General features: G+C 44.1%; 1 protein-coding gene across 1 annotated transcript in view; it reads right to left on the reverse strand.

The window, feature by feature from the left end:
- Positions 1-25,974, reverse strand: part of LOC133956103 (potassium voltage-gated channel subfamily KQT member 2-like) — a 39,544-nt gene extending 13,570 nt beyond the window's left edge. Inside the window, exons 1-6 of the mRNA XM_062390939.1 lie at positions 25,676-25,974; positions 3,123-3,213; positions 2,905-3,031; positions 2,607-2,782; positions 987-1,112; positions 784-894 (exon numbers count right to left, since the gene is read on the reverse strand). Coding sequence (XP_062246923.1) covers positions 784-894; positions 987-1,112; positions 2,607-2,782; positions 2,905-3,031; positions 3,123-3,213; positions 25,676-25,974 — 930 coding nt within the window. The remainder of the gene's footprint in view (positions 1-783; positions 895-986; positions 1,113-2,606; positions 2,783-2,904; positions 3,032-3,122; positions 3,214-25,675) is intronic.
- Positions 25,975-27,427: the final 1,453 nt, after the last annotated feature.

Raw genomic sequence — 27,427 nt, forward strand, 5'->3', positions numbered from 1 at the left:
GGAAAATTCAGTTTTTCTCATCATGCACCTACATTATAGAATAACATACAGAACAATCTTGAATCAAAATTTACATTCAATTTTTTGTTGTTGATTCATTTGTTTGAAATTCAATTTGATGTTCCGTGATTAATTTATCTATTTGGCAAATTTGACAGTTTCTTGTTTGTGTTTTCTCCGGATGTTTTGTTTATTTTCTGTACTCGGCTGTATTGTAAATTAGTTCTCCAGCTCAATGTTTTCCGGACTTAAAACATAGGGATGATTGAGTAATTTGGCTATCACTATAAGCAACACAATATCGATATTTGGTCTTCACGATATATTTTATCAATTTTATATTATTATATTATTTATTTATTTCGAGGGTCTTACAGTGAAAGGAACTGGGGAGAGTCAGGGACTGAGATACATTAAATAGTAATGCTTTGCCATGGAACCAGGGACCTGCTGCTCAGAGCACTCATGTGGTATGTGCTCTGAGCATTACATCTTCCAGGATGTCCATTTTAAACCATTGTTAACATAAAAATATTGATTAGATATCAGCAATAAAGACTGAATTGCATTGGTTGGTTTTAATAGCCGTGCATTTGCTTATATCAAGTACCAACTGGACACAGTCTTTCCGATGGAGGGATAGAGCTGGTATGCTGCACTTATGAACCCCATGACGGACAAAACACAAATCCACACCACTGAGGCTCTTCTACTTCTCTAGCATACTCCTCTATTAATGTTTAGACTGGGTTTATAGAGCTGCTGATGAGCCCTCATACTTACAGCAGGAAGTGCGAAGAAGGCCACCCCGATCATGCTGAACGTGGCGGCCAGCAGGCGTCCGTACCAGGTCTTGGGAACCTTATCACCATAACCTATGGTGGTGAGAGTGATCTGGTGACAAGACAAAATAAAAGTCCTTACATGATTTTCAGCAGGTGAAATGATTAAAATCACAGAATGATATTTTTTCGTTTGAATCTTACCAGTCCCCACCAGAGAGCATCAGCGTACGTCTCAAACTCATTATTTAACTCCTTCTCCACTGAGTAGACAAGGAACGAGGCCAGGATCAGACACAGGAAGCCGATGTACCACGCTGTGATGAGCTCCTGCACACAAAACCAATACAACCAGCATAAGACAGTGTAAGTAATAAAGTGACCTCTGCAGCTTCTCAAAGGGTGGTGATGTCACCTCTGTGAATTGGTCAAAGATGCAATTGTGCAATAATATTGGATATGTAAGTCAGACGCCTTCTGTAGCAAACCAAGTATTTCATAAATGTATTTTTGTTTTCCCGCAGCTTCACACGTACACACACACAACCTGTCCACACCTTATTAGTGAAAGGTAACAAGTCTATTTTAGAGCTGAGAGAATAAGGCTGAGAGAAAAAGTGTTTCCTCACAGTGGAAGATAAATGGCTGAATATTTATCTTAGAAACCATGTCTGAAGTAAACTTTTCATTTTTACTTTAAGTCTTAACATAAACAAATTCAGTTTCAGCTATACAGATTATCACAGAGTGTGTGTAAAATATACACTATATTTGTACCTGATCACAATGTTGACTGAAAAATCAGCTCTTCATGTATGTGAATGTATCTAGTAACATTTGAGTGATGGTATAATTCCAGGAGAACCGGTTAAAGAAGGTCAGTGATCAAGGTGCTGGGTTGTTTGTCTCGGTCGACCGGAGGGAGAGCCTGCGGACATTACAACTTTGGTCTCCTCATGCAGGAATTCTGATTTAAAAAAAAAAATGTAGAAGGGAAGTAAGAGAAGTTTTGCTTTGGTTTAATGCACTTTGTCGATTTTCTTTTTTAATAATCATACTTTTCTCCATAATGTTTTTTTCATATTTTTACATATTTACACGATCCACATAGTTTTGCAGTTACAACTGCCATGGTGGCTCAGGCTTTGTGCAGCACATTATGTAATATATATATATATATGGTGGACTAGTGGCAGAATAATTGGACTATGGGCAGAAAGTTACGGACATCGGACTGGAAGGTCGCTGGTTCGATTCCTTGCAGTGACAATACAACATACCTGCCAGGACAACACCCGGATCTGTTCCAAAGTCCAAAGAGCACTCTCCCTACCCCCACTGTCTAAGTGCCCCTGAGCAAGGCACCTTACTCCCCCAACATCTGCTCTGTGTCCTGTGATGTTCACCAGATGGGACAAAAGCAGAAGACAAATTTCCCTACTCTGCATGTTGTGTGATTGTGTATGTGTTTGGGATCAATAAATGTATCTTATCGTATCTTATATATATATTAAACCTCAACATATGTTTCGTTTTCCAATCACACCGATACCCTCAGTTTTAAGATGCACAGATACCTTATGATTTGTCAATAATCAATAAAAAAGAATGTTGGCAAATAATCCAAAACATTTCCTTTGAATGTAATCCAGGGTTTATAGAATTGTGTTGATCAGATCTGTTTCCAACCAGATAAGCCAGTGACTGGTTCAAACTCTTTAATGTCACAGTAAATCTGAATACACAGGACATCAGCTTTGGTTGACGGAGCAGTCTACTCCTAGAGAACCTCTGCAGACATAAAGGAAACAATGTCAGGATCACCTTGCTGTGGGCGTAGACGACAGATCCGAGCAGCTTCCAGGTGCCTCCTCGTCGATCCATACGTAGCATGCGCAGGATCTGCAGAAACCTCAAGCTCCTGATGGCTGAGGTGGCAAAAACATTGCCCTGCGATCCAGCTGCCAGAACCGACACTGAGGCGATCAGCACCATGATGTCTGGAAAGAGAGAAGATGCGCACAGTCAGATTCCCTGAAGCAGTGGAAGCCAGAGAGTAGTTTACCACTGATCATATCAAAACTACATTTACTGTGTACAATAAGTGGCGGTATTTTCTCACCTATGACACAGAAAGGCTTTCTGGCAAATTTCAGCCTCCCACTCCATCCTCTGTATCGACAGCAGCAGCCAGCAGCCCATATCCTCACAATGTACTCCACACCAAACACCACAATGGTCACAATTTCCTGTTGACCGGAGGAAGACGGTGGCATTAACCTTGTTGTGGACAATATATGTAGCAAGAGTGTTGTAGAATCATTTTTAAAAGACACCCACCAGTATGTACAAGGCACTCTCTGAGCTGTTTTTGAACTCTTTGATTGTTGCAAAGACGGAGAGGATGAGACAGGAGAAGACCAGCAGGAAGCTGGAAGACATGACAGGGTGCAAATAGAAAACAAGTCAATGCAGTTTCTTGATAATGATCCTATATTAGATGGGAAGTACTTCCAGCGACATAGTGAGTTTGACTCATAACCCCTGACTGTAGAACCACAGTCTTTACAACACCTGATGTCAGCAAACATATTAAGACATATTTATTCCACATATGTTACATGAAAGCAACATAATTGTTTTTGATTGCTCCTGGTCAAATGATATGTAAATATGTAATTGTATTTTTCAGAAATAATGTTAATTTGAATCACTCCCAGACATCTGGTCACAACTATAACAGCTCTGGGTGAATTCAATTTGAAGAACTGAATCACAGCTGCAGACCCTGGGGGGTGCCTTCATTAGTGGAAATTTCTATACTTTAGAATGAGTAAGTAGAATGGTAACCAGAACACACAACTTTATCAAGGCCTACTATGAAATCACATTTCATTTCAGATCTTTATTTGGATCTGCACCTTATTGCACATAGTCACAAAAATCTATATCATCAAGATCCATAAATATTTATCTGATTATCAGTGAAAACGTTGAACAGCACCTTGTGGCACATGTCGATGCCACCGGGGTCTCACCACAACAACCACAGACAAACCAGTTGCTTTTCAGCATACTGTTATTCTTTTAACACAGGTGAGGAAACATATATCCAACTCAAGAGACGCCCAAACCTTTTCAGGTTTCTTTGCAGGGCTCAGCCCTGTCTCTGTCTGCGTCCTCTGTGTGTGTCTCTCATGTCTTTCCCATGTGTCTCACTCTGACAGCTCTGCTGCTGCCTTTTAAATATGGGGATCAATCAGCCCTCAGCTCCCAGCCACCCCCATGCCCACACCGCTCACAATACTAAAGAACGTGAAAAAATGATTTCCCAACCCCTGATCCAGATCTGCATTATAATGTAATGGGTTCTTCTCTGACCCAAACCACATCCTCCAACCAATAATATAATACACACTCCTGACACATAAAAATCTTGTTTTTCAGAAACAACCTTCCTCTGGATAAACCTCTGCACACAGTTAACACTGCAGCAGTTTCAGTGTGAGTGGGTTCACAGCAAAACTGAATGAGTAATTACAGCTGCAGATCTCTGAAGGTGGAGCCTTCATCAGTAGTAACAACCTGAACTGCATCAACAGCAGCACAGTGTAGACTAGAGTATAGAGGAATGTGACATTGTCATCAACCTGTCAGTGTGCAACAATACATTACACAGACAATGTGTTTGCAGGCCTGATCAGTCAGTAGCTCTTCACAAGAAACACTTTTGAACCTCCTCCTTACTGTTCAAGGCACACCGTGCACCTTCGTTCCTCAAGGGTGTTTATTGTATTAGTTGTTTTTTCTATGTGCAGCGACACCTCACATAACAGGACAGCATCAGGGGAACCTATTATTGGCTGGGGGATAACACATTTAGAAAAGATCTTCTGGAGGCAATCCAGAGCAGAGCTAATGGAGAGTGAAACCCAACACTGGGACAATGCAGGATTTATAAAAGACACAGGATCAATCTCAGCAGAGACACTGTAACATGGTAGACACCTCCAGTATCTGGTGGTGATCAGGTACATTTTAAATCTCGAGTATCACTCTACAAACTAATTCCACATCTGTCTGTCTGTCTGTCTGTCTGTCTGTCTGTGTCTGTCTTTTCTGTCTGTCTGTCTGTGTTTGCAAAAGATGTGTCTCAAACCGCTCACACTTGGCAGGATTTATTCTCGGTAATCATAAGAAGGGCAGTGACGGCTTTGCTATGATTTGGACTTGCAATATGTTGAGTATTAAAACATTTGAAATAACCTGAGACCAGCGCTCTGTAGAAGACAGTGGAGGTGGGGCACGCTGTCTTGACAGTCTGCAGAACGAGCTGAACATGTCTTCTTTCATTTGATCAAAATGATTGATTATAAAATCTTCATTGAGGATAAACCAGGTAGGATAAAAACAACAATTTCTCTACTTCACTCTGCAACATAGACCATAGTTTATAAATATCTGTGTTCATAACATCCAGGACACAGACAAAAAAGTGACTCTAGGATACGACTCACTAATGACAAGAAATAAATCAGAGGCAGAATTGGAGCATTAAGACAGGACAGGACAGTAGAACAGAACATTCCAAACAGGCAGGCCCAGAGCAGAAACTGCACTAGTTTTAAAGTAAACACACAACCATAAGTTGGTTTTCTCTTCTCATGTTGCAAGTTAAAACATTGTTTAATAGTTGATTCTTTAGTTCTGACCCTCAGTGCAGAATAAGGGTTTAGAGCAGTGATTCTCAAATGGGGGTACGCGTACCCCTGGGGGTACTTGAAGGTACTCCAGAGGGTACTTGAGATTTTGTTTTTATATATTTAAAATTAGCATCCATTCAAAAATTCTTGAAAATTTGTTATTTAACAAACATTCAATAAAATATAAGTGTAAGTTCATGAACTAAATTTTATATTCAGTAGGCTTTTCAATTTAATTATCCTAAAAAAATAGAGTCTCCCCCATACCGATGGTTTGACCCAACCAAGCACACACCACCTGTCATCACCTGCCTTGAAAACTTCAACAATGGAGTCGAGTTGAAGTGCAGCAGCAATGCTGCTGAAACACGGTGGGACAAGCGCCAAAGAAGGCGAAACCAGAGCAGAGAGCCTTCCCTAAACAACACCGTGAGAGCTTGTGCCTCTTCGGAGGCTCGCTAAAACGTAAAAGTTTTCCGTTGTGAAGTTAATGATTCATAACAAGTCCGCGTCTCTACCGGTACCCTTTCAAAATAAAGCATGTAATACAAAAGCGGAAATGAAATTGTATGACCTTAAAGCGAGCAAATATTTCACAATAAAATAACAGAAAGACACTTCAACAATATTAACAATAACATAGATTGGGTTATTTACACTTTTTGCTTTTTCTGTGGGGAGAGATTAGCCAACAGTGGCATTAAGCCACCACATTTTCAGCGGTATCTCCAGACAAAACATGAAAGTCATGTTGGTAAGCCACCTGAGTTTTTTAAGAGGAAACTTTCTGAATTCAGGTCATCTCAAGACACGATGCGAAAAGCCTCCCAGAAGCAGAGGAAAACAAGCTACCTGTCAGTATTCTTTTCGATCCTTAAAGAAGATATTTTAAGATGATAAATATTGAAAAAATATGTTTTGAGCTAATTTTGTATTTAAAACTAAGTTAATGATTTATTTTTTGGGAAGAAGTGTTTAGCTATAATTAAGTTCATGAGTTCAGTTTGAGAACATATCTTTATTATGATCCCAAAAGAGGTCACTTTAAGTTGATAATTATTTTGATGTGCAGAAATCTTTATTTGTATTGAGATAATAATTGTTATTTTTTATATCTTTTTATTTCAAAATAGTTCAAGAGAGACCACTAAAAATGAGCAATGTTATGGAAATTGATGGAGTTTTAAAATGCTTTGCGCTGGTTAGGGGGTACTCGGCAGAATTTTTTCTTCGAAGGGGGTACGTCACTGAAAAAAGGTTAGGAACCACTGGTTTAGAGCACACTGCCCAGTATTTTCTGGGACAAACCAAGTGGTTTTCTTTTCAACAGGAAAGTTCACTTTCCAGACGGTAACATTTCTGTTTTGCTTTGCAATTTATTGACGTAAATTAGCTTCTAAGGTGTTAATGGGGGTCAGTGGATTGTCTGTGAATAAGAATACTGTGTCTAGTTGCCTGCTAATTATGAATCAAGTTAATGGTGTGAATTAAACACCCTATAAAAATGGATGAATATGGTTTTCCACAGGATAAGTGAAGCTATGGTGCCACTGACACTAAGTTTCGTGGAGTTTGGTGAGTACTGCAAATAAAAATATTCAGCTATGTAGTAATAGTACCTTGCCTAAGGGCACTTCAGCATACAGAATGTGTCGGACAGGGATCGAACCCCCGACCTCCTTAGCCAAAGCTGCCCCTAAGGTCGTTTTTGGGAACCCCTGAAGGTCATAGAGGGGTTCCAGGGGGTCCCCGGCAAAAGGGGAAGTGATTAAATAAATTACCAATTGAATTCAATAGCAATAACTGCCTGAAATAAAATGTATAAAAAACGAATGGGTGTCCGTGGTCAGGTGTGTAGGGGTTCTCATCTCATCTCATTTTCATCCGCTTATCCGGGGTCGGGTCGCGGGGGGAGCAGCTCAAGCAGGGGGCCCCAGACTTCCCTTTCCCGGGCCACATTGACCAACTCTGACGGGGGGATCCCGAGGCGTTCCCAGGCCAGTGTTGAGATATAATCTCTCCACCTAGTCCTGGGTCTTCCCTGAGGTCTCCTCCCCACTGGACGTGCCTGAAACACCTCCCAAGGAAGGCGCCCAGTGGGCATCCTTACCAGATGCCCGAACCACCTCAGCTGACTCCTTTCTAAGTAAAGGAGCAGCGGCTCTAATCCGAGTTCCTCACGGATGGCTGAGCTTCTCACCCTATCCCTAAGGGAGACGCCAGCCACCCTTCTGAGAAAACTCATCTCGGCCGCTTGTACCCGTGATCTCGTCCTTTCGGTCATCACCCAGCCCTCATGACCATAGGTGAGGATAGGAACGAAGATCGACTGGTAGATCGAGAGCTTTGCCTTGCGGCTCAGCTCTCTTTTCATTACAACGGTGCGGTAAAGCGAACGCAATACCGCCCCCGCTGCTCCGATTCTCCGGCCAATCTCACGCTCCATAGTACCCTCACTCGCGAACAGGACCCCAAGGTACTTGAACTCCTTCACTTGGGCTAAGGACTCATTTCCTACCCGGAGTAAGCAATCCATCGGTTTCCTGCTAAGAGTCATGGCCTCAGATTTAGCGGTGCTGATCCTCATCCCAGCCGCTTCACACTCGGCCGCCAGCCGATCCAGTGAGTGCTGAAGGTCACAGGCCGATGATCCAATGAGGACCACGTCATCTGCAAAAAGCAGTGACGAGATCCTCAGACCACCGAACTGCAACCCCTCCCCACCACGACTACGCCTCGATATCCTGTCCATGTATATCACAAACAGGATTGGTGACAAGGCGCAGCCCTGGCGGAGACCAGCATCCACTGAGAACGAAACTGACTGGCTGCCGAGGACGCGAATACAGCTCTCGCTTTGGGAGTACAGGGATTGGATGGCCCTGAGGATAGACCCCCTTACCCCATACTCCCGCAGCACCTCCCACAGTTTCTCCCGGGGGACCCGGTCATACGCCTTCTCCAGATCCACAAAACACATGTAGACCGGATGGGCATACTCCCAGGCCCCCTCCAGGATCCTTGCGAGAGTGAAGAGCTGGTCCGTAGTTCCACGTCCGGGGCGAAAACCGCATTGTTCCTCTTCAATCTGAGGTTCGACGATCGGCCGAACCCTCCTTTCCAGCACCTTGGAGTAGACTTTACCAGGGAGGCTGAGAAGTGTGATGCCCCGGTAATTGGCACACACTCTCTGGTCCCCCTTTTTGAACAGGGGAACCACCACCCCGGTTTGCCACTCCTTTGGCACTGTACCCGACTCCCACGCGATGTTGAATAGGCGTGTCAACCATGACAGCCCCTCAACACCCAGAGCCTTTAGCATTTCTGGCCGGATCTCATCAATCCTTGGGCCTTGCCACTGCGGAGATGTTTGACCACCTCAGTGACCTCCACCAGGGAAATTGACGATGAAACACCATCAACCTCGAGCTCTGCCTCCAACATAGAGGGCGTGTTATTCGGATTCAGGAGTTCCTCAAAGTGTTCCTTCCAACGTCCGACAACCTCCTCAGTTGAGGTCAACAGAGTCCCATCCTTACTGTACACAGCTTGGATGGTTCCCCGTTTCCCCCTCCTGAGGTGCCGGATAGTCTTCCAGAAACACTTTGGTGCCGACCGAAAGTCCTTCTCCATGGCCTCTCCGAACTTCTCCCACACCCGCTGCTTAGCCTCCGACACGGCAGCAGCTGCAGCCCTTCGGGCCTGTCGGTACCCTGCAACCGAGTCAGGAGTCCTCCAGGATATCATATCCCGGAAGGCCTCCTTCTTCAATCGGACGGCTTCCCTGACCACCGGTGTCCACCACGGTGTCCGAGGGTTACCGCCCCTTGAGGAGCCTAAGACCCTGAGGCCACAGCTAGCCGCCACAGCTTCAGCAATGGAGGCTTTGAACACCGCCCACTCCGGCTCAATGCCCCCAACCTCCACAGGAATGCCAGAAAAACTCCGCCGGAGGTGTGAGTTGAAGATACCTAGGACGGGGGCCTCCTCCAGGCGTTCCCAGTTCACCCGCACTACTCGTTTGGGCTTACCAGGTCTATCCGGAAATTTCCCCCACTCCCTGATCCAACTCACAACCAGATGGTGGTCGGTTGACAGTTCCGCCCCTCTCTTTACCCGAGTGTCCAAAACATGCGGCCTCAGATCAGATGACACGATCACACAATCGATCATTGATCTTCGGCCTAGGGTACTCTGGTACCAGGTACACTTATGAGCACCCTTATGTTCGAACATGGTGTTTGTTATGGATAATCCATGGCTAGCACAGAAGTCCAATAACAAAGACCGCTCGGGTTCAGATCAGGGAGGCCGTTCCTCCCCACCACGCCTCTCCAGGTGTCTCCATCGTTGCCCACGTGGAAGTTGAAGTCACCCAGCAGAAGTACGGAGTCCCCTACTGGAGCCCCATACAGGACTCCATTCAGGGTCTCCAAGAAGGCAGAGTTCTCTGAACTGCTGTTTGGTGCATACGCACAAACAACAGTCAGCGTTTTCCCCCCTACAACCCTTAGGCGCAGGGAGGCGACCCTCTCGTCTACCGGGGTAAACTCCAACACCGCGGCGCTCAGCCGGGGATTTATGAGTATCCCCACACCCGCCCGGTGCCTCACGCCCTTGGCAACTCCGGAGAAGAATAAAGTCCAACCCTTATCCAGGAGTACGGTACCAGAGCTGAGACTGTGCGTGGAGGTAAGCCCCACCAGATCTAACTGATAGCGCTCCACCTCCCTCACAAGCTCCGGTTCCTTTCCCCACAGCGAGGTGACGTTCCACGTCCCCAGAGCCAGCTTCTGCCGCCCGGGTCTGGTCCGTCGAGACCCCCGACCTTCGCTGCCACCCATGTGGCTGCGCACCCGACCCCAACGGGTCTTCCCACAGGTGGTGGGCCCATGAGATGAAGAGAGGGGGGGTGCCACGTAGTTTGTTCGGGCTATGCCCGACCGGGCTCCGTGGCAAACCCGGCCACCAGACGCTCGCCATCGAGCCCTCCGTCTGGGCCTAGCTCCAGACGGGGGCCCCGGGCTTCCTCCGGGCTTGGTCCCATCTCCTCTTGTATCGATATTCATTGAGGGTTTTTGAACCATTCTTAGTCTGGCCCCTCACCCCTGAGACCACTCTGCCATGAGAGACCCTACCAGGAGCACAAGGCTCCAGACAACACAGCCCTCAGGTTCACAGGGACACGCAAACCTCTCCACCACGATAAGGTGACGGTGTAGGGGTTGTTGATGCTCAAAAGGATGAGAACCTCTGGTTCTTCACTATGTTGCAAATACAATTATTATCTTTTTACTATGAAATGTTGTGCAATAGTAGGAGTAGAATTGACGTTGGCTTATTATTAATAATCATGAAATATGATTATTAAATTAACAATTATTTATTAAAAATAATCAAAAATGATAAAGCTATTAATTAAGAACAGTAACACATTTAATTATAAATGATACGGTTATCCATTAATAATAGTTAAAATAATTAATGAAAACAATAAAATTATCAATTAAGAATAATACAAATCTGTAATCATTGCTTATTGTCGCGGGGCACCACCCTGGTTACAGGGACCAACAATTCAATCTTTAAATATCAGTCTCATAATGATAAATGTCAAATCAATAATCTCAATATTTAATATTAATAATTATTTAATTAACAGTGAAGGCTTCTAAGTTCGAGCACAGGCAATCATAATCCAGCTGCAATCACATACATATGCACAAATAATCACAGACTGCAGATACTTTAATTACAAAAGCATTTATTAAAAAGGGGAAATAAAGTTAGTGTTATTTAATGTTTCATCATTTTAACAAACTCCGATATTTCAAAGATAAACACAGCAGCAGCACTTATCACAAGTCAGAAAGTACATGTAAAACCGGCGGTCTACCTATGTATGTCTGTCATGGTATGCGTGTGTGTCTGTGTCAAAGTGTCTCTCTGTGTGTGTGTGTCTATGTGTGTGCATGTGAAATACAGTTAGTGTTATTTAATGATTCATCATTTTAACAAACTCCCATATTTCAAAGATAACAACAGCAGCCGCTTATCACAATTTAGAAAACACATGTATTCATCTATGTGTATCTGTGTGTGTGTATCTGTCTGTGTCTATCAATGTGTCTCTGTGTCTGTGTGTGTGTGAGAGAGCGAGAGAGAGAGAGAGAGAGAGAAAAAGAAGGGGGGCGTGGCGATGACGAAGTCACGTCACATCTAAGATGGCGGCCGATCATGATTCGTGGAACCAAGGCCTAAAAACTCTCAAAATGGCGAATTGACTACAAAACAAGATGGCGGAGCCGTTATGAATTTAGAGCCAGAATGGGAGGAGAGTGATAGAGGAGGCGTGGCAATAATAGACTCAAAATGGTGGTTTAACTTGCGTTCTTCAAAATGGAGTCTATGTTAATGACACCATGTGGCCGGAGCTCACACTGGTGGTCACATGAATTACACAAAGGGATTTTCAGACAAAGAGAATTCTTTGTCTCTGCTTTGGCGTTCGGCCGCATGGCTTCCAGATGTGTCCAGCCTCTCTGAATATAGATTTAACTATGTCACATGAACTGTATTCTAAATACAGATCGGATGTGTGTATAGGTCGGCTTAGAAGGAGAGAGAGAGAGAGAGAATACAAGGAGAGAGCAAAGCTCTCTAAAAGCACCGTCAGAGACAAGTTGCATTTACTTTACCACTCAGCACCCAAGTGGCGTTGTGTGCTGAGGTTTGACCGGTAAAGTATCTTTACAGTTGTTCAAACGGTCACAATGAGCTGGAGACGCTGCTCACGGCGCTTAAAACTATGGCACAAGGCCGTAACCGGAAACCGGAAGTGGCGAATCGCCGCTAAAACACTGGAGACTCTGCGGTCTCATACAAAACAAATACATTCAAGTATTAAACAATACGCTACGTATTAGATTAACATCTGCCCAGACAATAAAGCCTCTTACTGTGACCTTCACGGTGTTGCATGCGCGTGTCGCGCGGATATTTCGGAAGTCCAGTGAATAATCGTGGCCGCTCAAGCTCTGCTGCGCTGGTTCCTCTGTCGCAGCGGCGTCGGCTGGGCCGAATAGGAGTAGATTCGTCTTGCTCCTCAACGGGATGAACATCGTCCTTCGTCAGGGATGTGGAGGTCGTGCTCCTCAGCGGAATGAATCTCGCGCTTCTGCAGGGGACGGCTGTGGAAGCCGTTTGTAGATTGTTGGGAAAAGAAAGTAAAGTCCGTGGGGAAAGTGAAACAGTCTGAGATTGTTCCGCGTGCAATTTCCTGTTTGGTCTTTTCAAGTTAAAACAGCAAAAGTCCTTTTGAAAATAAAAACGTCGACTGAGATAAAAGACAATGAAAGAAATGAAAGAAAATAATTAAGGTTACCCCCTTTAGCAACTAAAACAGCTGGGAGGCCCCGAAGGGGCCTCATGATGTCTTCAGAGCAGGGTAAAAATGGCTGATAAACTAGAAGTTAAGGTTACCCCCTTTAGCAACTAAAACAGCTGGGAGGCCCCGAAGGGGCCTCATGATGTCTTCAGAGCAGGGTAAAAATGGCTGATAAACTAGAAGTTAAGGTTACCCCCTTTAGCAACTAAAACAGCTGGGAGGCCCCGAAGGGGCCTCATGATGTCTTCAGAGCAGGGTAAAAATGGCTGATAAACTAAAAGTTAAGGTTACCCCCTTTAGCAACTAAAACAGCTGGGATGTCTTCAGAGCAGGGTAAAAATGGCCGCGAACATTGATGTCTCAGTGGTTTTATTCTACCTGAGAGGTTCTGCCTCCTTGAGGTGCTGGTCATGGGATGATGCTGGCTTTTAGCCAATTGAGTGTCAGAGGTCAAAGGAGAGTGGGAGGGGCCAGGAGCAGAGCAGGGGTTTCTGGGGAGACCCCAGGGATTAAGTTAACACCAGAAGATACAATCTCCATGCTGGGTCTTAGAGGGAGACTTTAGCTGGCTTAATCTTGGCTCAAAGGCCACGCTTTTACGACCCATTGTGTGTGGATCCTACCACATGGTTAGTCTGTAGGGACTCTTGCCCAACAGAAACCACAGTTAATATATATAGTAGCCAGCTGTCAGAGAGCTGAGCCAGAGTTTAACTCAAGGACAATGTCTGAAATAATACATTGACAAAGACACAGCAGATATACAGCAGGGTCAGCTCATGCCTTCTGCATCCATAGGTAACTTTTTTATTATGAGTTTATTTAAGTAGTTGGAGAAATTGTTGGCAAGATCCGTGGCAAACTTTCATCAGCTGCTCACCAGATTTTCCCTTTTCTGCTGCTGCAGCTCCACAGTGATCACGTTAAACTCTTGGCAGTGGCCACTGGCCGCCAGCCAGTCAGAGACAAGGCAGCAGAGATCAATGGTTTGTAGCAATGGCCCAAAAGAAAAAAAAGTCAATGGACAAGCTTTTTCCTTTATTATATGCTATATAATTCTTCACCAGAAGCAGAAACTCATGGCCCGGCTGTGGCTGTAGCACTTCTGCATTTTCCACATTGTTGGGTGAGACTCAGGTCATTCCTTCCCACCACTATGATATGTATTTTAGGCATGTCATGCATCATTAATAACTACAGCAGTCGAGGGGCTTGCTTGGTAAAAGGGAGCTCTTCAGGCACTAGGAGTCTGCAGCTTGCCAGTATGTTGAAAGGCAGCATGTCTGACTTCACATCTTGTTGTTTGCAGCATCACAGTCGGTGAAAGGTGATGGAAGCTGATTTGGAAGGAGCCAGGCTTCCAACAGCCTTAATGCTAAGCTAAGCTCCATGTTATAACAAAAATGGCTCGTTCCTGTTCTTAAATCAGCAGATCTCTTTCATTTCTTTGACATATAAAGACTAAAACAAACGTGGACAAGGAGCTCGCAGACCTCAAGCCTTATTGATCATCACTCTCCTGACTTGACCTTGCCAGGCTCATCAGTAGCTGCTAATGAGGACACATGCTGATGAAGGACGGGGACAGAAGCTGCTTCCTTAAGCAGCCAAACATTTAGCTTGTGCAGCTACTCACTTATCCTCCACTTAACATCAGCGGAGCCCAGCTTCCAGAGATCTGTTCATACCTCTCCACACCGCGCTGTATGCAAACAGACGCAGAAGCTAGGGTGTTATTAGAAAGTCTGGATGGGATACGTGGTCAAATAAACATGAGGTCGAGACAGAGCAGAGACAGCAATGAGCTTTTCAAGCATTCAAATATTATAACTGAGTTTGACAGTCCTCACATATGTCTCATCTATGCTTAAAGAAAGTGAGGTGACAATATAGATACAATACTGTCTGTATATGTACACCAAATATGACCAGCAACAATACAATACAATATACAATATGCAAGGAATGGGTATCCCTAAAGGTAATTACCATTGTCAATCAAGCCAGTTACATTTCCAGTACAGTCCTGATCTTTACTAACCGCACTACATACTTAATAGCAGTTAGTTGCAAAAAAAGAAAGGAGAAATTAGGGTTAGGGTTAGCCACTATACAAAGAAAATAATGAAAATAAATCAATGATAAAAAAAATTCCCCCAAAATTTTGTGCAAATTGTATCAACATGTGGATTGACACAGAGAGTCTGTAGATCTCAGTCCTTGTTCCACATTGTCCCATTTCTAAGGCTCCTTCAAATGTGCTCCTTTACCACCGATAAACCATTGCTCCAACCGGGTGGATCCCTCCCGGCCCAACTTATCTAATAGCTTATAATGGTGCCGGCAAGTGACGAGACATTCAGTGCTTAATGTATCTCAAACTGCAACCAAACAGCTTACGGTACACTGTAAACATGTAAGAAGAAAGGTGGCCATTACAACTTTCTTGTTGTGTACAATTTTCAGCTCTTTTGCCAGGCAGCAGCAATAAGAACAGGACAGGCTGGGGAAGGCATCACGGCAAGGTCTCATTTCAGTTCGGCCTTCTCAGTCTCCTCAGGCTACAGAGGACGTGGTCTTCGTGGGTTTGGTTGACTGCTTCCCTGAAGGATGCAGACTCTGAATTGAGAAACAGCCGAGGAACGTATTCCACACAATATTAATATTTACTGATCTATTTATACGATATTTTCATATAGATCATCTGAATCATCTCAACCAATGTTGCAAATGTTGCTTTATTTCAGCGTTCCAAGTATAATCCTGCAATCGGAGTAACTCAGTGATTATGTAGCTCAACATCTTTTCCATTGTTTCTGATTCAATATCAGTTCAATCTTAGTATTCTGATGCCACAGATTCCACAGCACACACACCTGACCACAGAGCTCCCAGTGTTTACCAGAGGTCCAGGCGACATCATATTCAACGTCACTTGAGGAGGCGGCTGCTGTTGTTGCAAAAAGAGTTGTGTGTTTCCCTCTGAGCTGCAGAGATAGAAACATTGATTTGCCCTGTTCAGCACAACACTGCCTATAATTAGATGCTGATGAATTCAGAGGAGAGCAAACGAGGAAGAAAAGATCTTCAGAAAGCAAACAGTGCCTGCGACACCCCTGAGCCACCACTGCTGAGTTGTCTCTGGGCCCCCTGGGGGATGTTTGAGGGTTACGATGACTTTCAGGGGCACTTAAGTTCCCTGAATAAATGTACGAGTGATCCTTCTGCTCCAGCGGCTGTCATTGTTTTCCCTCTGAGCCAAAGGGGCGCCTGCAGTAGCCATTACTGAGAGATACTGATCTTTACATCAGGTCTATTCTACGTGCAAAATAAACGTACTCCGCCATTAATTCATAAATGAAATAAAGAAATAAAATCCACCAAGAATGCACTGTAACAATTTTCTACGTATCTTTAAATTGACATATAATTAATAATATAGAAATATTGACTGCATTAAACACTGGTGGTCAAAATAAACTAAATAATAATGATAATTAGAGCTGAAATTGTTTTTCATAGAATTTTTTTCATTCATTTTTTAAAATGATATTCTGTTATGTTTTTTTATTTAGTTAATTAGTCATTTGTAGCTTCATGAAATATTGTGAAAAGACTCAAAATATGTTATGTTTATGTTGCTGTTGCTTATGGCTGATAGAGATAGAGAGAGCAGCAATGACAAATTAATTGAGGTTCAGTATTGGTAGAGTATGTAAGTAGACAAATTTTATATCAAGCAGTCTTGTCGTAACGCTTTCAGTAACCAGAGGTGTCAATTAACGAAGTACAAATACTTTGTTACCTTACTTAAAGGGGACATAGTATGAAAATTCCACTTTTTTAGTGCTTCTATACGTTCATTTGGATATCTGGCATGTCTCCCAACCCCAAAACTCTGGAAAAAAATCAACTCACGAGGCGTGTTGTGGTTCCTCTATGTCAGAAACGATACGCTTGAGTGCGTCCAATATGATTACGACCGATAAGTACGTTGTCATTTTCAAACCATGCCCATGTAGGGAGTCTCGCTACATTGCCTTGCAATGTCAACATCTCAACCCCCCCCCCCCCCCCCCCCCACACTCATTATAGATGCGATATTTGCCATAGCACCTCACATTTTTTTTGCAAACCTCGGATACACCTTGAATTGCTACCTAGAAGCATGAAGCAAATGAAGCACTCAAGATGCGCTGTGGTCGGCTGCACAGATCCGCACAGATCTGTACAGCCAACAATATGTCCCCTTTAAGTAGAAATGTTAGGTATCTATACATTACTGGAGTATTTATTTTTCAGACGACTTTTTACTTCTACTCCTTACATTTTCAAGCAAATATCTGTACTTTCTACTCCTTGCATTTAAAAAATGGCCTCGTTACTCCTATTCCATTTTGGCTTGTTTTCATTCCGGTTTGTCATCGTTCAAAAACACACAAAAAAAACTATCCAGATAAATCGCGCCATTCGGAGAGAGTCAATTTGGTTGTGGTTGGATGAGAAGTATAAACATGTACCATTCCGACACCCTATTGGTTTTCTACGCCAGCATTCCAAAATCTTTTTTGCGCTACGGACCGGTTGGATGTTGGACAATATTTTCACGGACCGGCCTTTAAGGTGTGGCTACGGACCCTCACTACGGAGGCCCTCTGGTACGGCCTCTGGTGACATCGGAAGATTATTTTTTAATTTAACGAAATTAACGAATTGTTAATACGCGGCCTCAAATTAATTATTGCATGGTAAGATACCAACAAGATGGAGACGGAAGTATACCAAAGCTCCATTACGCACAAGCTGCGCCTCTGTGCGCTTTGGAGAGTTTATTTTTTTATTAAAATTAAAAATGAATTCGTTAATTAAAAAAAATTCCACCGATGTCACTAGAGGGGCGCTGCCTGTGACGAATAAATACGACAAAATAAAATTATATACGACTAGCATAAAAACTGGGGTATTTTCTAAATATAATAATAATAAATGTGTAACTGTATTCTTATGCAACTTTATTAGCAGCACCTGCTTCGCACAGATATGATGTCGGAAATGGCAACAGAATTTTTTCGTGCTGTTGTGCCGATCCCAGGGTATTCTACCGTGACTTTAATCCAGAACACCGGCAGAGTTGTTTACTCGAACATACTATTAAGGGTGCCGTCATTTGCGATCTCCAGCAACTGGTCTTCCTTTTGCACAGACATGCTGGATTCACATGGTTTGTTGACAAATTTGTCCAACAAAAACTGTGTGGGTTTGTGTTTGGCGAAAAAGTCACGTGACTGAGACAAGCATCTTGAAATGCGTAACTCGCAACTCTCCGAGTCAGAACGGAGAGGATCCGGTCATTTTTCAAATTTTTTGTGGCTTCTGTTGTTGTGCATCTGGCAAGACTGTGCCGTGGCTGCTCATGCTGAAGCCATAAGGTAGGCTCTTCAGGGGCTGCCTTTCGGAATGTTTTAGCAGTGTTGGGACATAGTATTGGTGAACAATAGATGGGAACATACATTTGTAGCACAATCCTGACCACATTAACATCTCAATAATAACTCATCATTGATAAGTCATTATTAATAACGACCACACACTGACCAACAGTAGCCGTAAGTTTGGTCCAGGGGCAATTTTCACTGCTAGCTGTGAAGATGTGAATGAGTCTGGGAGGCTGAGTTCAGGAAGCTCGCCTTTGTCTTCAATCAGATCTGATCTGCTACGACTTAAAGCACGTGAAGCGGGATTGGAAAAATCTGTGAATCTTCTTGAAAACACCTGCAATACAGGAAGGACTAGAGGATGATGACTTTGCCTTGTTCTTTGGTTTCACTGGTGGTTTCATGCACTCCTTACTGGTGCAAGTGGCAGTTTCTTCCTGAACTGAATGCAAGTCATCCCAGTTAGTATTGGCTGCTTCTTTCCTGTGAATTCTGGACTTTCCCTTGTGCTTAGATTTAGCTGGTGCTTTCTGCAGATTGCCTTTAGCATTGATGGAAGCAGCAGTTTCTTTATGATCGGAAAGAACATCAGCGACTTTAGTAGAGGATGCTCCTTCACTGCGCACAGCGAACTTTACCTTGCTCTTGTGGTTCACTGGTGCTTTCATCAGTCTGCGCTCCTTACTGGTGCAAGTGGCAGTTTCTTCCTGAACTGAATGCAAGTCATCCAAGTTAGTATTGGCTGCTTCTTTCCTGTGAATTCTGGACTTTCCCTTGTGCTTAGATTTAGCTGGTGCTTTCTTCAGACTGGATAGAGGTTTGATGTAAGCAGCAGTTTTTTTATGACCGGAAAGTGCATCAGCGACTTTAGTAGAGGATGCTCCTTCACTGCGCACAGTGAACTTTACCTTGCTCTTGAGTTTCACTGGTGGTTTTGTCAATGTGCACTCCTTACTGGTGCAAGCAGCAGTTTCTTCCTGAACTGGATGTGAGTCATCCAAGTTAGTATTTGATGCTTCTTTCATGTGACCTGGGGCATAAGGTGAGGCTTGAAATGTCTTACCAGCCGCCTCTGGGTCATTTCCATCCTGGTGCCCCTACAGACTTAATCTGCCTCTAGCACACTGCCTCTCTTCAATCAGCAGTAAACACAATCCGTACAATCAGCACAGTTCAACGACACAATCACCTACAATTATACCTGAAGAATCATCTAATGAATCGACTCTGGGCTGACAGAAAGGTCACCTTAGTTAACAATTCTTAACAACAACAAACTCTTAAGATTAAGTAGTTTGTACACATTTATACACACACTAGTTCTGCTCATGCAGTCATAATGATCACTCTCTTCTAGTTTAAGCAACTTTCTCGTTAATCCCACAGTTGTTTACACATTAATCAGATCTGCTAGTTACTTAGCTTAGCGGTTAGAAATGGCTCTCTTAACCTAAACTCTTACCGCAGTTTTGGGTTTGTGAATCTGTCTTTTCTTATTCGACTCCTCCATGCGGAGCAGGTTAACATTGCTTTCCAGCGCAGCCGACCCCTCATCCAGGGAGAGACGGCTGGTTCTCACTCAGTGATTTGTTGAGACAACTCACTCACCACATCTTCCACCAGAGTGTCGTCTGAGAGGCTTCCATCATCGGGCTGTCCACTGTGCGGAGGAGGAGAGACGTCGTCCACTCGCTGTGGAGACTCAACCAGGAGGCACACAGTTTGAAATTTATCACACGTGTCTGTGTTTACATACTCTTGTCTCTCAAGGTCCTCCATGTGACCATTATCTTCTGCATAAGAACTCAGATGCTGCCTGAATTCTCCTTTCACCAGCTTCCAGAAAAGCTTCCATAACACTTATACCAGAGATTTTCATATAATGGAGTTAGGACCTCATAGAAAAAGCTGTAACCTCTGCAACACTGGTGAGTCAAACTAAAACCTTAACTTCTACTGTGATTTAAAGTGTTGTTTACTGATCCACTTTCCATGCAGTGAATATTATAGCAGGAGAAAGAATGAAAGAAATTAAATTTCTTTGAGTATTCAATTGCAATAGTATATAAATTCAAAGTCGTCTCATGTCAAGCCAGGTTTTACTTAAATCAAAAGTAAGACTTTGCAATCTGTGGTGTAAATGCAGTCTACAAAGAATCCTTCAGATCAACAGAAAAACATTTTACTGTAAAAATATAATTAACTTTAGGCTAAAATGTTCTAATTCGTTGTTGCGTACCGGGACCACAGTACTTAGTTTTATTCCCTCTTATGTACCTCATGTTTTGGAATGAAAATAAATCTTCTTGAATCTGAAACCTGTAACAACTGCTGTGATGTTTTTAATTCTTTTGTCAGTGTAGAGGGGCACAACAAATCTGTGATCACAAATGTGACAAATTAACATCTTTTACACAGTGAAAGAGATGTCTCACAGAAGTGCATTAATGGAAATTACAATTGCAAAAACCACAAAACCAAACCACACACTTTAAACACATCCACAACGGAAGTGAGCAACAGCAAATGCTGGCAATGAATGGAGCAGATTTCCTCACCGCTGTCGTGTGAGTCGTTGTTTGTGAAAAGCAAGACAAGCTGACATTGAGCAAGTGGCAGGGTAGAACCTGTTCAGGTTGCCGGTGTTAAACAGGGTCAACATACAGCGGTGAACAACTATTCACTCTTATAATCACAACAGGTCTCCAATGAACTAGACTGACTATGAGAGGAAGCTGGAGTACCCACAGAAAACCACAGACACCAGGAGAACAAGCACAGAAGACAACACAAAATGCATGTACAAACAAATCTGTGTAAATGAAACGTTTCCAAATCAACCTACTATACTGAATCACTATTGTCTCTCACCAAAGCAGTAGCTTTTAGTAGTGGATCTGCACTCTCTAGCTTTGTTACTTCCACATAAAAATCACATTCAAATATAGAATAGCCAGCAAACCAACTCTGTAATTTCTGTTTCATAGCAACATTTATCTCATATAAGAGACCGTAAACTAAATGTGTCGATGTGAGCAAGGCAGATTTTTTTTCGCGCAAAGCACCTCAAACGAAGCCAAGACCCCACTACAGGACTCACAGTTGACCCAGCAGCTTGGCAGCCAACATCTGTCTGATGCTGTCCTCGCCCTATTTCCTCCCCAGCTCTGTCCTGATTCAGCCAGCTAAGCAGAACAGTGAATGGCCTGACCAAATCCTCAATCTGCCTCTTTGAATCACTTAATGGGGACATATTATGAAAAATCCACTTTTGTAGTGCTTCTACACGTTAATGTGGGTATCTGGCATGACAAACGTCCCAAAAACTTTTGAAAAAAACAAGTCCTGCGATTTGTTGTGGTTCTTCTATGTAAGAAACTATACGATAGAGTGCGTCGAATGGGAATACGACCAGAATTGACGTCATAGTCGGTCTACATGGCATAGCCCCCCCCCCCCCCCCCCCCCGGAGGCGGAGATCTGGTGGAGGAGGAGACCGGGTTACGTTACGATCCATAGCACTGGTGTTACCTGGAAAGCTAGCTGAGGGGGGACGCTAACCAGCCAGTGAGTGGGGTGAGAGGCGGAGATCTGGCCGAGAAGAAGAGCCTGCGGTCGGGGTAAGTAACAAGCCCAAGCCCCCTCCTCAGCTCGGGCTCGCTGGGTGATGTTCTCGGGATGCTGGCTCCATGTCAGCAGCTCGCTTCTGGTGGACCTGTCGGTGTTTGTTTATGGTTAGCAGCAGGGGGCTATCGCTAGCTTGCTGTTAGTTTGTGTTTAAAGTTGCAGCACTTTCTGGAATGGCTGCTTGTGCACGTTTTTACAGCAGTATTGCATTTGGCAGTGCACCTGGGAAGCAGCGGAGATCTGGCCGAGAAGCAGAGCCTGCGGTCGGGTAAGTCACATGCCCAAGCCCCCTCAGCTCGGGCTCGCTATGTGATGTCATCGGGCTGCTGGCTCCATGTCAGCTGCTCGCTTCTGGTGGACCTGTCGGTGTTTGTTTACGGTTAGCAGCAGCCGCCTGACTGATCTCCCCACGGTCAGGGGAGCGTTGACAGTGCGTGTCGCAGTGAGTGTCTTCAACTAGAAAAGCTGTTGTTTTGTCTCGGTAATATACGGTGACATGTAAGCTAGGTGGCGCTAGGTGAGGGGGGGTGGGGCAGGGCACTCAAAACAGGTCAATCTGAGGAAGGCTGTTTTTGACAGGGTATAAAAGGTGCTGTTTTAAATGTTCCTTGTGGTATTTTGACCAAAAAATGTTACAGACATTTCATTAAGACCCCAAGGAGCCATATCAACTGTGGTGAAATGAGCATAATATGTCCCCTTTAAAGAAAATCTCAATGGGGATTTACTCTGGTTTTCTCTGATTGATCACACTCTAAACTCTTTGTTAGTCCTCCTCTCTTTTCTGTGATATTCCTGCGTTCCCCCTTTGGTGCAGTACTGACACATTTTGTCATCTTACAGCGGCAGAGGTCATTTAAGTTTCTCACACAGCGGCTGCTTCCTTCAAGAGGGCGCACAGTAATGAGGCTCCTGTTGAAGCCACACACAGGAGAGGCACCAGAGCTCCAAAATCTGGATCAGTGCAGGGACGTAGATGTGAATAGGCTGCTGAACTGCAGCTACAGATGAGCGTCTGTGGGACAAATTAGTCTGTTGAATTGTTCCTCCCAACAAAAGAAAGTCTGCAGCGGTTCCTCTGACGACAGGCTGTTCAATGAAACCTTTGTTTTCACATTTTCACTCATTAGAAATTGAAACACTCACTCACAGTATTATTGTGCTTACAATTTAGATCCACAGGGAATATCCTTGAGTGGAAAGCAACACAGTTAAAACAAGGTCTCTCCCCTTATTCGTCTGATCTTGTCTGATCTTGGACTGTTGAAAACACCGAAAGGGAAAAATGGCCCTGACCTCAGACGGCTACACAACAGGCGGTGTGACAGAGACATACAGGCAGCCTGTCAGAGAGCACCCTGGAGATACAGTTGGTACTCGTGTTCCACATATTGATGATCCATGCATGCATTACAAACGGGACCATGGAACAAGACACCTGCTTAACATTTACAGAGGAAGGCAGCGAAAAAATAAATAGAGCAGCTGTTGTTGTCCTCAGTTTAAGGTAGCGGTGTTATTTGATTTGAAAAACTTTGTCTTGTGGAGCTTAGAAAAAGAAGGAGATTGAGAGAGGAAGAGATTGATGCCACTGAAGTTAGCACACGTAAGTTTTATAAATCGGCTGAAGTAAAGAGAGTTGGGAGATTAAAAGGTCAGTGTGTAGAATTTAGTGACATCTAGTGGTGAAGTTGCATGTTGCAGCTGAACACCCCTCACCTCACCCTGCCCTTCCACACATGAGAGAGAACCTGTGGTAGCCTTCAGTTGTCATTACAACTCAAAAGGTGTTTAGTCTGTCCAGTTTGGGCCACCATAGAGAGGACCGTCTCCAGATTTAAATATAAAGTACTTATAAAAAGGGCTCATTCTAGGGTGCAGAAAACCACTATTCATACGCTTTGGAGGAAACACACTACAGAAAACATCAAGATTAATTTTTATTCAACACCTGCCATTATGTCCCTTTCTTATGTGTTCTGTCACCTTTCTCCAATCCCATTACTTTATCCCTCTGCAGCACTGGTGCCACTGGTCCTCCTCTAACTAGGTTCCTGCAGCATTTTGGCTACAGATGAGGAATCATATCATCCGACAAAGAGAAGCCCGTTCTGCCTGCACTGGATTCAGCCACCATGACAGCCCTATTTCCTGAGACATACAATGGTCAATAAAGATCTACCGAAAAACAAAACAAATGGCAAAGAGGGGTTAGACTTAGCTGGCTGCCATGGTATTCTGTTAATATTTAAGTGCTCACAGGGCCTGTGTGAATGTGAGCATGCGCACGTGTCTGTGTGGTTTCATGTTAGCACACAGGCTTACTTCTGGGCATCCAGCCTTCTCGGCGGAGTCGATATGCTGTGCACTCTGAATTCCTTAATGCTGTGGCATTTTCAACTCTTCACTATCAGGCATGCGGTTTCACTTCAGGTATGGCTGGAGAGAGAGCTTCCATAGATATGCAGCTGACATTATGAAAAGACCATTTCACACCTGAATATGAAGCACAAATCTGCTGTTGATCACATGCAATAAATCACCAATGATTTGACACATCTAGATAAATTTGCTGTACAGCAGGGTAGTACTTAGGTTGTACAAACCGTGAAGGAGCTTTAGTATTATCTCACAGTGTTGTAAATTTTTTAAAGTACAGTGTTGAATTTCTTTTCGGTTTTGAAGACGCGGTACATTAAGAAATAATAAACATTGACTAAACAGGCGACCAGCGCTCTGTGCCTTCACTTAGAACAATAGTAGAGCACATTCTGTCTGACAATATATTACACAACTGTTTGGGGAGGACTCACTAATGACAGAGAACGTTCAGAAGTAGTTCAGGAGAATTAACACAATCAAATATAACTGGCAAGTGTAGAGCAGACACTGCACTGGTATAGAAAACGTGCACCAAATTATGATACATAACCCACTGCTGCACAAATTCTTGTTGGGGTAAGTCTGCCAACTTTATGAATGAGTAACCACTGACAAATTGCTGCAGTGGCCATTTAACATGTATGAATTGAAGAATATATTGGTTGTTCTTGGCCTTTGTTATATGCCTCAGTGCTGAGAGGTGGCATATCATCGAACTACATATTTATGATGGCTACACTGAAGTCTGAGAAGGTTCCCAGACAGTCTAGTCACTGGCTGTAGTACCCAGAACACTCCCTGTGTGCTGCACGCACTCACACACGCTCCACACTCTCTCTCTCTCTCACACACACACACACACACACACACACACACACACACACACACACACACACACACACACACACACACACACACACACACACACACACACACACACACACACACACACACACACACAGTGCAGAACTAGACTGCAACGTTAATTATGGAAAGTGGCGATGCGGTGCGGAGCTGTCCACGGTGCTGAAACCTACTGCAGCAACATATGAGCCACAACTGTGTGTGTGTCTGTGTGTGTTTGTCCATATGATGGCACATGCATGAGTCTCGTTATTAGGAGTTCGAGCAGGAGTTCTGCAGGTGAAGTGATGCCCTCCTCTAATCAGACTACAGCAGGTTGGCAGCTGGGCCACATTTAAGCCTTCAATGCTCCATTTGAACATGATCCTCAGTGTGGAGAGACCCAGTCAAAAGCTCCACAGCAGCCCCCCCTCCTATACCATGACTCAGTATCATCACTGCACGGCAAAGTAAAAAAGGCCAAAAGTCCACAATCACTCAGGAGGCATCACTTACACATAAGCGTGGTAGATGAACGCCCATCCCCGCGGTCTCTCCAGCGCGTTGTAGAGGAAATTCTGCAGTTTCCGATAGCTGGCATATTTCTTCGACGGTCGGGGTCTGCCTGCGGAGAGGCTGGACCTGCGTCTGCAGAGGATGCTGCCCCGCTTGGTGCTCCCCGAGCCCTCGATCAGCAGCGCGCCGTCCCTGCTGGATTCGGGAGCCCCGGGGTCCAGTCCGACGAACCCGACTTTGTGCTTCTTCTCTCCGGCTGGAGTTGGGTAAGCCCCGCCGTTGAGAGATTTCTGCACCATTCTAAAGTCGCGAGGACTCTGCCGGGGAGTTGTCGGTGCCTCTGCCGCGGGGCTGCATCACCGGCGCTGAGGGGTGTGTGCTGGATGCAGTCCGTGCCCCCCCCTCAGAAAAACCAATCGCAATATCCACGCGAAACTGCACAGTACGAGCTTTTACATTAGCCCCATCCGGCCACTTGACATACACAGCAGGGTTGGACATGCACATTCTATTCACTCTACCCTGCTCAGGTTGAAAAGCAGCAGATTATTGGTTATTTTATAATCATTGAACTGCCCATTGCTGAAGACTTACGTTAAATAGAACATGCACAACCAGTCTTGCTCTGGTGCATTCACTTCCAAGCTGCATGTGTCTTCATTTGTCCTCTTTCTGTGAAAAACAACCACAAGTTTCTTAGTTAGGTGGGTTCAGGATCATAACTGCACTAACTTATGATCCTATAGTCAGCATGTGTGTTTTGGGGAAACAAAGGTTTCCTGTTTGTTTTCCCTGAGATAACCTTCCATCCTCTTCAGGTCCTAACCTGAGCCCATGAGAGAAGCTGGGAGGGAGAGTTCTCATCTGATGATGCATGTTCATGCAATATTCATAAGTGCAGCAACCTTCAGTCAGGGGGTAATGGACACTGAAAACTGTGTAAAGCTGCGTTTTTAAGGTTTGACTGAGCAGCGGTAAAGGAAACACACAAACAGTTCAAACCAAGAGGTAGGGCACAGAAATGGAACATGTCACCTCGTAGCATGTTCACATGTGTAACAATGGCCTTGAGTAGAGCGCCCACCTCTGCCAAGGAGAAACACTCCTTATACTACATATCATTGTCACTGGTGATTAGAAAGAAAAAAAATTGGCAGAAAACTCATTTAAATAAGGTGGATCTGACCTTTAATCCATATCTACACCAAAATGTAATGGGTTCTTCCCATCCCTCCATCCCTCATTAGTTTGAGCCAGGAAACTGTCATGCGTGAAAACATGAGCTCCTCTGTGGAGATAACCATGTAGATCGCTTTGTGGCCATCAGAAAGTGAAAGATAAGAACCAAACGAAGTCTATCAGAGAGTGAGTGAATCCACTTTTCCAATGATAAGCATCAGGTTCACTTGAAAGTAGGAGATGATCAAACATAATGTGATATTTCCTCTGACATAAAGCTAATGTAGTGCACTGAAACTACTTATTGTTCTTTCTCAGCAGCACTTAGTCACTGCTTTTGTGTTTCTTGTGTGAGACTGCAGTAAGAGACCACAGAAACATTGTAACACAGGGAAATTACAATGTGAAAATACTAATTCTACAATCATGTCTGTATGTGGAACTCATATCTCGCTAACCGTTTTCATCTTTTTATCAATTTCACACTTGGCATGTGTATTGTAAATAACCTGAGGAAGAGCAGTGTTGAGTACGGTGCAACAATGACACATGTTCATTATTAGTAAAATTTGA

Source organism: Platichthys flesus, chromosome 7 (genome assembly GCF_949316205.1).
Source record: "Platichthys flesus chromosome 7, fPlaFle2.1, whole genome shotgun sequence".
Classification (NCBI taxonomy): Eukaryota; Metazoa; Chordata; class Actinopteri; order Pleuronectiformes; family Pleuronectidae; genus Platichthys; species Platichthys flesus.